The following is a 14706-nucleotide window of genomic DNA, read 5'->3' as shown; positions in this document are numbered from 1 at the left end:
TGTTTTATTCACAGACATAAAAAAAGGTAGGCTGATGCACATAAAAAATGAATATTAACAATGAACAAACACAATTATAAAATATATATAAATGAAAAGATATGAGTAAAATAAGAATAAAACAAATATATATATAACTGTTATATTTTATAGTTTGTTTCAGATTAAACGGTCCTGATTTGTTGTCTTTCATTTACCGAGCTTGAAGCAGGATGGATGGAAAACTGGATTGTCTAGCTCTGAAGGGAAAGATGGAAGATGGAAATAAAGTCAAACCAAACATCTGTGACTCACCGACCGATGCTTCTAAGTGTCCCATTTTACCTGAGGACTCCATTGCAGGTAAATTCACAAAACAGGGTTTTGTATAGTTTTAAATCAAATGAGTTGTCATTCAATTAGGATAGTCTATAAATACCACAGTGACGCAATACTGCATAAATGTCACAAGTAAAATCCTGATTTGAAAATGTTACTTAAGCAAAAGAACCAACATTTAAGCATAAAATATATTCAAAGTACAAAAAGTAATATCAGTCGCTGCAGAATGGCCCATTGCATTCAGTATATTATATATTTGTGTTATTATTGAAGGATTAAGGTGTTTTTTGCAGCTAGTGAAGGGGAAGCTAAACTCATTACTATAAAGATTGCTTTGTCGCTTGTGAATTTACTTGAAGTATTAAAGTCTCATTAATGCAAAGTAAGTTACTCAAGCTTTCAGATAAATGTTCAAAATTGCAGTAACTACCTACGAATTGTTATGGAGTAGAAGTATAAAGTATCAGAAAATCAAAGTGCTTAAGATAAAAACAAGTATACCTTAAATAGGTACACTACATTTATTTTCCACCACTGTTTGGCTCTTTGGTAAAAATGAAATGTTCTTTTCTCACAGGGTCTTTGACTGAAGTCACCATTTTTTCAGAGCAGATCTCCTCCGAAGACTTATCTTTAACTGACATCCCTATGAATGTTTTCCCAACAGTAATAGGTAAACCTTCATCTCTGAACTCTTTTGTTAATCGCTATTTTTTTTGTTGCAGTTTTGATGAAGATGTGTTCAATTTGTATGTCCGGTGCAGATACCACCTTGCATAAAAACCCAAAAGGAGGAGAGAGCGTAGATGTGTTCCCCTGCAGCTCTGTGGAGCCGCCGCAGCCTCTTTGTGCCGCGCGGCCCTCCTCCATGGAGGCCTGCACTGTGCAGGAAATGAGTCAGACGTTCACTTCCATCAGCCGGAGTCAAGACAGCCTCAAAACCACCACCACGGTCCACACTGAGCCCGATGCTGACGGTAAGGACACACTCTTTAGTAATGGTAACTGATAAACAGTGTATGAAAGTTACATATGAATAGGCTATATGTGATAGTTTGATGAGATGAAACTACCAGCTCACACACACAAATAAGTATACTGATATTGAATAAATAACAATAGACAAAAAAATTTTTTTAGGATCCCCTCTAACATTTTTGAATAACTATAAAGGAAACACCCATAAAATGCCAATTATATTTATTGTTCAGCCCCCGCCACTTCAGGGCTAATTTTGTCCCATTTTATGTTGTGTTGCACCACCTTGTAATGGTTTGTGGCAACATTCAAAAATAATTTGGCTTTACAATGTATGTTTTAGAAACCTTATAGGGGCCCTATTTTGCTTTGAGGGTTTTTTACCTTTCCTGTAGTGTGTTATAGGTTGTTGTGCATGTAAAGGGTCTGAAACGCCTCCATTGAACTCCTGGAACATATAGTGACATCACCTCATAACACTTGTGCTTCTATTGGGTAGCGCTCCGACACATTGTACGTGATAGGCTAAGGGGTGGGACACTTTTAAGCAGTTGATCAATCACAACAGAGCCGGCCAGCTAACCAATCAGAGCAGACTGGGCTCTGGTTTCAGACAGAGGGCGAAAAGAGGTGATGCAGCACAGGCAGTATGAGAACAATAAAGAGCTTTTTGAACATTAAAGCATGGAGACATGTCACAGTAGAGACACAAACTACGAATACAAATCTGAAAATTAGCTTCATAGGACCCACTAAATGTTTTCTCTCTCAAATTGAAGCATCCTTGTCTCTCTTTTCCTCTTTCCCCGAGACCTTTGTGCTGCAATCCTTCTGTCCTGCCTGTTCTGTCACCCTCTGGACTGTTTCCTGGCCGTGATGAGAGGCTGTAACGGCTGCATTTGGTCTCTGTGCTCGTGCCTCTGCGGCTGCGAGCCCAGCACCCTGGAGCCCCTCCTGGGCGTCACCCGGAGCGGCGACCTCTGCGGGTGTCTGGGTGTTCGCTGCTTCCTCTGCGACTGTCCCGCCTACGACATCTGCCTCCAGGCCACCGAGTGCCTGGACCTCGCCATGGAGATCTCCCAAATGCTTTACCACTAAACGCAGCCAATAACCACAGACACACAGGAAATATACATAGGAATCATTTATTTGTTAAAATCTTTTCCGAAAGCCAACGTGTAGGGACACAAATGCTACCAGTTCATGGTTAACAGTCAATGTTAGCACTCAGATAAATGTCAAGGTAGGACATGGTTAATATATGGAGGAGGGCGTTAAGTATGAGCGGTAAAATCTCTCATTTTATGGGACTAGGAACAACGCAGTTTTGAAGCATTTAGCCATGTAGCAGAGCTCAGAATCAATCAATCTAACCACCAAATAGTTAGAATATATTTGGCTGCTGAGTAGTTTAAAATGTATGCAAGTCAATAACTTGGAGGTCGTGTCGGAGGAAAATAAAAATCAGTCTGTCAGTGTTTTAAAAAAACGAAATTTTTAAACTCACATTCATGTACTGTACACCATGTCGCGTAAAGCATCTGACCAATTAAAATGCCTTTCTAAACGTTGTGGCTATTTTATTGAGTAATAATAATTGCATTGCAGGTTTCACACGACAAACGGTTATACCTTATCGTTACAGACGTGAGGCTAGTGGTTGGTTTAAAAGAAAGTCAAAGCCCTCTGAATTCAAACTACAATGAGCGATAATAAACTATTAGATGCATCACTGTTGATCGTCCAAAAACCGAAATAAAACAGAAGCCATAATCTTTGAAGAACCAGTCAAATCACCCAGTGACAAACAACGACTGACAACACAGATATTAGTCAGAAGAGGCGACTTAAGGTATAAAAGTGTAATGAACTGCAGTACTGTTGTAAAAGATGAAATTGTTCTCATTCTGTCTTGCATTTCAATTGACTGCGTGAATATATTCAAAAATAAAAAACCGCTGATTTGTAATAGCTACTCTGGAAGAAGTCCTGCTTTGGCTAGCTAGCTGCAGCAGAGAGTGATTTTCCATTGCTTTTAAATGTTATTACAAATACATGCATCCCTGGGCCTTATCCGTCCACTGTGTGTGATAGTAATAAAAACAGACAAAAGCTCTCATAAAATGCATAGACTGCCTTCAAATAAGGTGCAATAAAACTGCTCAAAATAAAATATTCTTATATACAATATGCGGTAAATATTTCACGATGTGCCAATTCACTTTACATAGATCCCTTCTGTAGCTGCTGGTGAGACAAACCAACATGGAGCAGCTGCTATAAACAAACCCTGATTCCAGTCATTTGAAGAAAAAAAACGAAATATAATTTGTTTGTTAAAAAATAAACCTCACAGCTTTCTTCCCTAAGTATGAGCATATAATAAATTCAAGCAAACTTTAAAATCCCTCTTATATCTCTGAAGTAAAATCTATTTATAGAATGTGTTATCGCTTAATCCATGCCCCTATTATACAATATTACATTTCTTGATAAGATTGCATTTAAAAACCCAGACATAATCATCTGAACAGCTCCAAACAGGAACAATAATCATAATAATAAGGTCTGTATGGCGAAATTAGGAATAACGTACTTTGTCCAATGTTTGTTAGTTTTGATCTTATTGTTTCAGTCCTATAAACAGACTTGTGTTATTTTGGGATAGACGCCCCGGCCTTCTCGTCCCTGCAGACAGTCTCTGCCAATCAAAGAGCTCATCATAAGTCCTCGTCCATCTCCAGGCTGCTCCTGCGACTGCTTGTTTTCGAGGCACAGGGTGACAGAGGGGAGAAGAAAGACTCCCCCCCCCGATCCAGGGTGCACCCGTCGTCCATGAGAATGTCTCCCAAGCTCACGTCGGGGTAGAACTCCGAGGCCGAGGCGTCGTCCAGCTCGGCGAAGCTCAGGCTGCCCAGGTCCAGGGGGCTGCTGAGGGTGACCCCCACGGGAGAGTCTGAGGAGGGGGGGGACAGGAAGGAGGCCGGGAGAGGCTGTCCGACGAGGCCCAGGTGGCTCTGGGAGGAGAGTCCTCCGGCGCTGGGAAGCTGGCCGCTCTGAGGGAGCTGCTGCTGCTGCTGCTGGAGCAGGGGGGGGTCGGGGCTCAGCCCGCCCAGGCCGCTCAGCCGCGCCTGCATCTCCAACTCCTGGGAGAGAAAGACGGTGGCATTTTTACATGCAGAAGCAAAAGAGTGGTGCAGGAAAGAGTTCTAAAATCCGGAAATGAGTTAGCATTTGACCACTTCCATTTCCATTACGTTACATTTCATTTAGCTGAAGCTTTTCAATCCAAAGCCGAACAATGAGTGCAATAAACCATAACGACACTAACTCAGAACAACAGTGCAGGTCCTGTTTATCCGCTTCCAATAGAGAGGCGAAGTCCCTCCCTTTCCATGAGCTCCATCGGACCTTATTTCGGAAAAAGTATGTATTGAAATCAATGGAGAGAGAAAGATTATCTTTCGATACCGTTTGAATTGTGCCACGAATTACACATATGATGTTTGTCAATTCAAAAGATAATTTTGCAAGTCAAAAAAATTAAAATGTGTCGTAAAACTGAAGTAACACTTTTTTTTGGTGTGAAACGCTCAATGAACTACATCTCCCATCTCGCACCACACACCAAGACGGCCGTCACGTTGGCACATTTCACTTCTTTCTCTCAGAATGAGGCGAAAAGTATTAAAAGAGGTGAAAATCACTCCAAGTCTGGGCATGTTGAGAGCTGTACATACACACAAGGGGAGTTAGTCGGTTCCGTGAGAGCCAGCATGCGGGACCGGGATTCTGGGATTTGTAGTCTTTCTAGTTGCGTATTTTTCATAGTCTTATATTTCAACAGTTTTACGACAAACTGCGACTTTTTTGACATGGAAATGATTTGATAAGACTGACAAACATCATATATGTAATTCGTGGCACAATTCAAACGGGATCGAAAGATAATCTTTCTCTCCCCATTGACTTCAATACATCATTTTTCAGAAATAAGGTTCCATGGGTCGGCAGTAGATGGCCAAATCATTGTAAGTGCTTTAGTTTCCAATAGGCAAATTTTCACTTTTTTTTAAATGTACTGGCCAAGGTACAAGCGATCCAGGTGGGACGAAAGATTGGTTGACCTTCTGCTGTCATGATGTCCATGGGGAGCCATGAAGTTATGCATAACTTTTGACTTCTAGACACGGCATTAACGCTTTAAAAGTATCAAAAGTGTTGTAAAGTGCTGCTGAAGAAAACATATAAGGAAGATATTTGTGTGTTGGTCAGTTATTTTCTACAAGTGACATTTTCTTTTAGCCTTTCCATGCTAACTTCTGGGTCAGCCTAGAGTAATACGTCGTCACTTCACCACTTAATATCCTAAATTGACTGAAAATGAAGACATTTTAGTGTGAAAAATCTGCTACAATAATCAACATCGTCACACTTTATGGTGCATTACCACCAACAATTTTCCATAAATTGGATTAAATGACATCTCCTCTCACATAAGACATGGCCAGGAACATTTCAGAAGACAGGAGACAGTGTGACTTGCAGACCTATCTCTAAACAAATGATATGATTCCTGCTCCTGAAAACAGGAACAGCTTAATCTGTTAGGATCTCGGTATTCTGCAGACATGTCTTTATCACATAGGTCTGTGTTTCAGCACTTACAAAAAGCTGTTTATTGGACTCACTTATCACTGTGGCCAGATTGAACTACAACACCGAGTGGAGCAGCTGTTGTTTTTCAAGGCTTGGATACGCCTCCCTCTAACACAGCTGACAAACAAACACTGACCTGGATGCGTAACATTAGACTGTGGTTTGCAAGCTCAAGCTTTTTCTGACGCATATCGATATCCTTGGCTCTCTGCTGCTCCTTCTGCAACTTCCTGATGTAGTCGACGGAGGCTTTCAGGATGGTGCCTTTATTCCAGCGCATTTCGCTGACATCATTGTGATATCAGTAAACATATATTGTAGAGGCAGGAGGGAAAGGAAACACAAGGAAGAGCAAAGGAGATTTTTACTACACAACAGTTGCAGGGAGCTTAGAGAGTACAAACCAAGTGGGCGTGGCCACTAGACATTGTTTTAAAGGTCCCATGTCATGCTTTTCAGGTTATTACCCGTTCCCTTGTGTGTTATGTAGCTTTTTCTGCATGTAAACGGTCTGCAGAGTCACAAACCCTCAAAGTACACCCTGTAGGGAGTAACACTCTAACACAGAAAAGACCCGTCTGTGCTGCCCCAGAACGCCTCGTTGGAGATCTCTCTTTTTCAATTGTTTACTTCCTGGGTTCTGTGACGTGCCCATACCCAAATGGACCCATTGGTCCAAATGGACACACACACACACACACACACACACACACACACACACACACACACACACACACACACACACACACACACACACACACACACACACACACACACACACACACACACACACACACACACACACACACACACACACACACACACACACACACACACACACACACACACACAAACACACACACACACACACTAGTGGAGCCTCGCAGCAGCGAAACTGTGGCGCGCTTACACTGTAGGTGCGCTGCGTTTGGGGGGGGGGTGCGGGTGCTAGTGGAGCCTCGCAGATGGGGGTGCTGCAGCCCCCTCTGCACCCCCCCTTCCCACGTCCATTCGCGATGTCTTGCTGTCTCGCAGACCCCACGCAGCAACCAGGAAATGAACCCAGCTCACACTGTCCCCTCCTCACAGCAGCGAGCCCCGCAACGTCCCGCCAACACAGCACCCAGACCCCACGCAGCATTCTCATCTGTTTGTCCTTACTGGTGTCATGTTCAGGCTGCTAACGCCATTGTAACACATAATCACTGATGTTCTGCTGTAACAGTGGTTATCTCATCAGAACAGAGTGGGCGAGCTGACCGATCAGAGCACAGCGGGCTCATAGGGAGGGGGGGAGCAGGAGCTCCAACAAGCCGTTTAGGACAGAGAGTGAATACACATGCTATACAGAGATGCTGTATGAGAAACCAATGTGATTTTGGAAAATTGCACAATATAAATCTATTTTAGTAGACCTCAACAATAGAATTATGATCAGTAGAAATGGCCATGACATGGGTAAGCTACTTAAAGCAGACATCTGGTAGCCTGGAGTTTGGCAACTAACTATTATTTTCCTCTCGTATAATCTACCAATTTTCTCAAAAAGTAATCTTCTATAAAATGACATAAAATTGAGAAATAAAATGTAATTCCAGTTTCTAAAGTCTAAATAGAAAACCCAAAGATATTAAGTTTAATAAAAGAAAAAGCCTAGAGAAAAAAACTGGAAATCCCCATATTGACATCGGATTTTGGCAATTTTGCTTATCATTTTGCTAATCATTTAAATCAAGCAATATGCTGCTTTATCCTCATGTTACTCTAAATGGAACCATAATCTACAAAAGGGAATATATTCTCTTTTGTACCTGATTGAAGAAGACTTGGAATTAGCTATTATAACCCCTAACTCATTTCAATAATATAGTCAATGAAAGAGGAGCAGAACAATTCAGCATGATGCCATATAATTAATGTTGGCGATTAAATAGAAAGTATGTTTAAAGGTCCCATGTCATGGCCAAATTGTAATGATCATAGTGCCATTGTTGAGGTCTACTAGAATAGATTTAAATTGTGCAATTTTCCAAAATCACATTGGTTTCTCAAACAGCATCTCTGTATAGTATGTGTATTCACTCTCTGTCCTAAACGGCTCGTTGGAGCCCCTGCCCCCCCTCCCTGTGAGCCCAGTGTGCTCTGATTGGTCGGGACGTTGCGAGGCTCGCTGCTCAGTGAGCTGGCTTACTGGTGTGGTTTCCGGGTCGGCGATACAGCGGGACAGCGCGAAACTCATCCTGAGCACACAAACACTCACAGCCGAAGTAAAAACAATAAGTGTGGCTTGATATTGAGTAAGAAAAAGGTTTATAACGCTGTGAGAATGGGTCTGCAGAGAGCATTTCTCCGCCATCCCAACTTGTCTATTACCAGCGTTCAGGGAGCTCTACGCAAGTCAATGGGACTCCCTGTTAGTTGAACATGTACGCTAAAGGTCCCCCCACTGCGTTTGATAGTGACGCCAAGGGATTCTGGTGTGTGAGGAGCTCCGCGGATTGGTCCATTTTGGTTCCGGAAGAAACAAATGGAAAAAGAGAGATCTCCAACGAGGCGTTCTGGGGCAGCATAGACAGGTCTTTTCTGTGTTAGAGCTTTACTCGCTACAGGGTGTAGTTTGAGGGTTTTTGACTCTGCAGACCGTTTACATGCATACAAAGCTACATAACACACAAGGGGACGGGTAATAACCGGAAAAGCATGACATGGGACCTTTAACATCGCAGAAGCTACGGACATTGTTTTTTTATGTCAGGGTCTCAATTTTAAAAATAATAATACTAATCATTTCCGCAAAATTCCTATCCTGAAAAACATCAAACTGTGCTTACGAGTCACTTGACTTGGGTATCAGCGTGCCCAACTCCTTTATACGGTCGTTGATGTTGAATCTCCGCCTCCTCTCGACTGTAGACAAGCAAGAAGAACAAGTCAGAGAGGGAAACTAACACACCTAAAATAACCTTTAACTATCAGTTAGCACTATGCAGATACATATCACATGGACTGGGGTCTTCTTGAGTTTAAATCTGCACGGCACTGCATGTCACCTTTGCTTACTGCATCAAAAGTGCTCAAAATGGTTGGAATAGATCTGGACTTACTGAGGTTGTGGTTGTCTTTTTTCTGTCTTTCTTTCATTACTGCTTTGACGTCTGATTCTTAAAAGACAAATTCATTATGAGCTACACAATGATATATGAACAAGTCATCCTAAACATTTATAGTGAAGTCAAGACACAGGTTTATAAAAGCTGGGTACCGTACCAGAAATTTCCCTTTTAATTTGTGGAAGGTCAGCGGGGCAGGAGTTGCTGGCAGTGAGAGTTGCTGCCATTCCAGGACTGTGGTAAACATCCAGAAGATTCCCTGGGAGCTGCAGGGAAAATAAAAAATGTTCAAATATATATATAGTAAAAAATAGTCACTAAATGTGGAAGAGGGACTCAGATATGTTACCTCTGGAGTAACAGAGGTAATAAAAAAATACTTTATTATAAGTAAAAGTTAAAATACAGAAATATTTGCATTAAATGTACCTAAAAAACCCAAATTAAAAGTACTTGTTATTCAGAAGGCCCATTTTAAAGGAAATAAATACATTTGTTGGACTATGAAAAGTGAGCCATTCATGTGTTAAGCTGTTGAACTTGGAACTACCTTAGATTAACTCTATACTGTATTTTACAGTGTCCTAATTCAAAACAGTACATCATAATTCCTCAGCTGGTTGTTTTTTTGTGTTTATAATATCGAACAGGAGTAGGTCGTAACTTATGTAGTCGAACAAATGTAGAGCGTGTCAAATTACAATGCCTGCTTTCAAATTGTAGTGGAGTGGATATATAAAGTACCAAAAACATACTTAAAGGTAGGGTAGGTAAGAATGGAGAAACCAGCTCGAGTGCGCTAGAATTTGAAAGTACGCAGCCGAAAAAAATCTGCCCCTTCCTTCAGACTTCCTCACAGAGCCCCTCCTCCAACACACACGAAGGCGCCCATGACCAATGAGGGCACGAGATAAGTTTGTGCACAGATGGAAAGCTGACAGGCAGGTAGGCCATCCAGTTATTTTAGCCGGGCCGGCTCAGATGATTGGTCGTGCTTTTTACAGCGCCACGGCTTCCACAGAGGACATTTTTTTATGTATTTATTGTCAAAGCATTTAATGTATTCATTGCTATCGGGATGTTAAGAGCATTCCATGGAATATAACAAAAAGTGTTTCTGAAGTGAATTACCTACCCCACCTTTAAGCAAACTACTTAAGGAAATGTACTTAGTTAATATCATAAATTAAGATTAAATGTACTTTATTAATCCCAAATTGGGAAATGTTTTCGTTGCAGCGGCAGCATGTTTAACAAAGTATTGCGCATCATTAGAAAATATAAAAGTTGACCGTGAAGATACAAATATGTAAACTATCTGACAAATAAAACACTATTTAAGGGCTCAATTACAGCAAACTAAATATAAAAGTAGGATATTATTTACATTTAGTGTGCAACAATGGCATATTAAATTAAATATAACTGTAACATGTAAAAACAAAGTGAAACTATGGAGCTATGGAGCGGTCTCTGCCAGTTACATTCAACTACTGCTGATTAGCGGAAACCTAAAAGCAAATGTAAAGTGTTTCCCATCCTTGCATAAGAGTTATAATCAACTAAAAGTTAGTTTCTATCGTATCAGATAAATGTTATTACATGTTGCACGGAGCAAATGTGTTGAAAGAAAATCCTAAATTTGATCAACAGATGCCGTTTTAGGATTAAGTCCAAAATCAAAAATATTTACATGACATTCTTACATATCTAAGTTGCGAACCCAAACCCTAACACCTTCACAAAATCACAAAAAAGTATTACCTCAGTGTGCTTTCTTTTCTTTTCTTCCACCAGCATGACCATAATCCTCATATTTTGCTTTCCGGCAAAAGGTTGTCAAGCTCTCTTTCTATCTGACAAACGACTTGTTAACCATGCAGGAATTTTTTTACGAGTGCAATCCTCTTGGTTTCACTTCTGCCTGTCTTGTGTCCTCTGATAAATGTACCCCGCCCAGGCAGCACTTTTGTGACGAATAGTAACCAAGTGCCAAAAGCATATATTGGCTTCTACGACTTCTGAATTCCACACACAAAAGAGACCGTCCATTCACAGAAAAAACACTTTGGGTACAAAAAGTGTGTGGGTTAACCCTGAAACCCTGTGTCATCCTGCCACTGAAACGCACCAAAAGAAACTCTAGAGAAAACTTTAACAAAGGAAGTTTTAGTGTTCAAATAAATACATTGATCTCCATACCGTGCTAGGCAGCTGAAGTCCTAAGTCAATCAGCGAAATGATGTCGTCATTAAAACTGGATTCAAGACTAATGATGTCGTCGATCACATCGTCAATCTAGATAAAGCAGAAAAAAAAACAGCAGTGGTCCTAAGTCAGAAAGGGTTAAATGTGTCATAGCAATCAACATGTATGTACATATAGTGAGCTTTGTAATCTAAAGCTTACAGTGTAAGCACACAAACCATTTTAACTAAAGTGGCCTGATTTCAAAGAGGGGAGCGTGTGCAAGAAGAGTGCATGGTTAAACTGTAAGTGCAGTATTTAACATCTTATTGTGACAACAGGCCAACAGGGGTACGAGGACAAAAAGCATGCATCAGCGCAGTGGGACCTTCAGACACATCATTGCAGAGCAAACAAAAAGTAATTACCTAGAAGTGACCAGAAGGTTAGACATTTAGCTAGAAGCGAGCAGAAGGTTAGACATCTAACTTCTCCAAATTCACACTGTAAGTTTGCAGAAAGGCAGCTGTTGACAGGGTTGTGCAATCTGCTTTAGCATCAAACCGAAAGCAGCACACAACAAGTTAAACCGCTGTTATCAAAGCAGGAATTTCCCATACTTCCTCCTTGTTGGAGCCGATGTTGAGCAGAGCCATAGGGCTGTTGGGGGCACTGCTGGCTGTATGAGCGGCTTCAGGGGCCGAGCTGGACTGCTGCACAGGGGACACTCCCAGGGTCTGAGTGATCGCGTTGTTGCCCAGAGTGGTGGAGAGGTACTGCTTCACCTGCTGCCTCACAGCCTGCTGGATATGGTACTTGGTGGGGTTCTCCAAGTGGGTCTGCACCTGATCAGTTAAAGAAGAGTTAGGGGCTTATGTTCTCAAAGTTTTTTTAAATAAAGAACAGAAGTGATACAAATACACACAAGTGTCTATCCTGGGAAAATATCTGCAACCAAACTAAATCTACTCAGTTGAGAATCTTACATGGCACACATATAAAACCTGCTCTCAAAAACAAAATGGACATTAATGAACCTCTGCTCTGCAGTAAATGTAACTCTGGCGATCTTATTCACTGGTTCTGCTCATGTTTAAAGCTACAAAGCTACTGGTCTGGTATTTATCAAGAACTGTGTGTTATTTTTGGTGTTCCAATATAGCTAAACCCTATGTGCCTCCTTCTTGGTCTTCCAGAAGGTCATATTACAAATATCAATCACAGGAGGATATTTAATGTATTCACTTTGCCGGCAGATTTTCTTTTTCTTTCTGATTTTGGATGAAATGGTGTTTGTTCCCAACGAATACATCTTATGTATGCCTCATTCTTCACTGGATACTTTCCATAAAGTATGGGTCCCTTACTTGGATTATATAATGATAATTATTAACTAATTTTATTTTGGTCATTGCCTTTCTTTCTCAGGTGGGAAATGGCAAAGGATGAGGATCCTTATATTATCCAGTGTTTTTACTTCTTACTCTCACCTACGTCCATACCTGAGCTGTTGTATTCTATGTAATAAAGATATTATTTAAAAAATACAAACACTTACTTTCAGCAACTCCACGGGCACCTGTGCCGGAGGCGGGCGGGGAGCATTTGGGGGCAGAGTGACAGAGATGGCTGGAGTGGAGTCAGAAGCCCGGAGCTGGGAGACAGAGGCCTGCTGCTGGGCCTCGCGTCTCTCCTGCTCCTGGGCCTGTTCTCGCATCAGCTGCTGCCGGAGCAACACGCGTGAAGACATGGTTAAGGAGAGCTAACCCAGATCTAGGGATGGAGCTGTAAAACAAAGAAAAGGAGAGGATTATAGATATTTTAAAAAGTTTGTCATACTACTATATTATTATTATTATAACTACTTTTTCTAGTGATGAAGCATCTTAGATCTATCCAGATGTTAGTTTCTAATGGAAAAGTTGTATTTTCTTATAATTTAGGAAAATATGTAGCAATTAAAGGTCTATGATATAATCTGGACAAATCAACATTTTTGTTCAATGTTTTGCAACCTGCACAATCAAATAATATTTCTCCACACCATATACCAGCTTGTAAAGCCTACTGCTGATGTTTTACATTTATACATCCATAATTGAAATAAAAACATACGATACATATTTTTCTGAAATGCATTCTGCATGAGTACTTTCCCTTTTGGTAAGTGAATGTATTAACTTTTGTACTTTTACTCAAGTAACATTTTGATTGAAGTACTTTTATTTGTAACAGATCATTCCTAAAACCTTGTACTTCTACTTAAGTATAAGATCTGAATACTTCTCCCACCTCTGTGTGTCGATTATCTAAGTGGAAATAAATTGTCAGAGCCGTTATGTCCGCAAGCTGCGGTCCTGCCTCTAAAGAACCACACTGTCAACAAACTGTAAAAAGGCGCATTACTCCATGCCATGTTAATTAATGTTAGGGTAGATTCTCGAGCCATTTAGAGAAGAAATAAACACTTAATGGTTAGCTTTCCTAACGGTTGCAGTTTTCGCAATCTCTATTCTTGGTGAGCTCTAATCTTGCGTCATGACAGTTTGACAGCTCAGTGCTGCTAACGGGCCCACAACAACTAATGCTAAAGCTAGCTAATGTTAGTATTTACATCACCGACTCTTTGCAGTGGTTTAGCTAACGTTGCCAACCATTTGCTAACTGTCAATATCGGAAGAATGCTAGCTATTTATGTTGAAAGCAGTCGTTTGACAGCAGCGTCACGTCAAAGTAAAAATAGGAAGTTGCTTTCTAGCTAAGCTAAGCTAACTAGCATCCGTTAGTTTCCCAAAAAGCTAATGGTACCTAGTTTATTTTAGAGGAAATAATAAACGTACTGTGGCAACAGATGTGTCAAATGAATCAAAAAGATCCGAAGTCCAAAGGTTTCTTTGCCATTTTGAAAGTCCGTGAACACAAGCTCTCCGACAGTCGTTAGCCTCGATACCAGTGTTGTTTATCTTGGGCCGACGGGCTGAGGTCATCGAACCACGCAGGTTACCCGGAACTTGACTGCTGTGTAGTTACTACACTTTCAAAATACCCCATGTAGTGCAGGCATACCCGGGTTAAAAAAAGATAAAGTCGTACTATTAAAGTGCAAACGAAAGTAACTGGGAAAAACCAGGATGGATAGAATGGATAGAACAAATAAAGAACGTCAAGTCTTTAATGTGATGTTTATGTTATCTAAAGTAGAGCATATATACCCGTGTTAACATAAGATAAAGTTGTGTCGTTAAAAATGCAAACGATTGTAACTGGGATAGAACAATTAAAATAATGAAAGTTAAGTGACCTGAAGTGCAACTTCCAAATAGCTCCTCAATATGTAAGAGTCAACATGCATTACAGGTGTACCTAATCAAAACAATTTCAATGGTTGAAGTAACTGATCATTATTATCATTTACCTAGTGAAACAATACCATAACAAAACCAGACTTCTT

General features: G+C 40.8%; 2 protein-coding genes across 5 annotated transcripts; one reads left to right on the top strand and one right to left on the bottom strand.

The window, feature by feature from the left end:
- Positions 1 to 251: 251 nt before the first annotated feature.
- LOC307038916 (myoD family inhibitor domain-containing protein 2) lies at positions 252 to 3039 on the top strand (the record flags this gene model as incomplete). Its single annotated transcript, XM_079680589.1, has 3 exons — positions 252 to 342; positions 1086 to 1298; positions 2111 to 3039. 3 exons carry the CDS (start codon positions 252 to 254, stop codon positions 2395 to 2397), a joined length of 591 nt encoding a protein of 196 aa, XP_079536715.1. The 3' UTR covers positions 2398 to 3039.
- On the bottom strand, positions 2431 to 14262 carry tfe3b (transcription factor binding to IGHM enhancer 3b). Of its 4 annotated transcripts, none has more exons than XM_079684370.1 (9): positions 14096 to 14262; positions 12814 to 13040; positions 11876 to 12100; positions 11271 to 11366; positions 9226 to 9334; positions 9063 to 9119; positions 8790 to 8865; positions 6095 to 6242; positions 2431 to 4445 (listed from the first exon to the last, which is right to left on the bottom strand). In XM_079684370.1, the coding sequence occupies exons 2-9, from the start codon at positions 13003 to 13005 to the stop codon at positions 4020 to 4022; spliced, it is 1329 nt and encodes a 442-aa protein (XP_079540496.1). In that variant the 5' UTR covers positions 13006 to 13040; positions 14096 to 14262; the 3' UTR covers positions 2431 to 4019. The 4 variants fall into 4 exon arrangements, with proteins under 4 accessions (XP_079540496.1, XP_079540494.1, XP_079540497.1 ...); XM_079684368.1 differs by having other exon boundaries at positions 6095 to 6260; positions 14096 to 14261; XM_079684371.1 differs by having other exon boundaries at positions 9063 to 9113; positions 14096 to 14261.
- Positions 14263 to 14706: the final 444 nt, after the last annotated feature.

Source organism: Notothenia rossii (genome assembly GCF_949606895.1).
Source record: "Notothenia rossii genome assembly, chromosome: 5".
NCBI classification, from domain to species: domain Eukaryota; kingdom Metazoa; phylum Chordata; class Actinopteri; order Perciformes; family Nototheniidae; genus Notothenia; species Notothenia rossii.
The sequence above is the reverse complement of the archived record's forward strand: the minus strand, read 5'-3'. Positions and strand labels throughout refer to the sequence as shown.

What these genes read in the sequence shown, in the direction of transcription:
- tfe3b (XM_079684368.1), bottom strand. Translation starts at nt 13,005, where the DNA reads ATGTCTTCACGCGTGTTGCTCCGGCAGCAGCTGATGCGAGAACAGGCC. An exon ending in AAAAGACAACCACAACCTCA is followed by an intron (nt 8,866 to 9,062) that starts GTAAGTCCAGAT and finishes GCTTGTCTACAG; the next exon opens with TCGAGAGGAGGCGGAGATTC. An exon ending in ATACCCAAGTCAAGTGACTC is followed by an intron (nt 6,261 to 8,789) that starts GTAAGCACAGTT and finishes ATATGTTTACTG; the next exon opens with ATATCACAATGATGTCAGCG.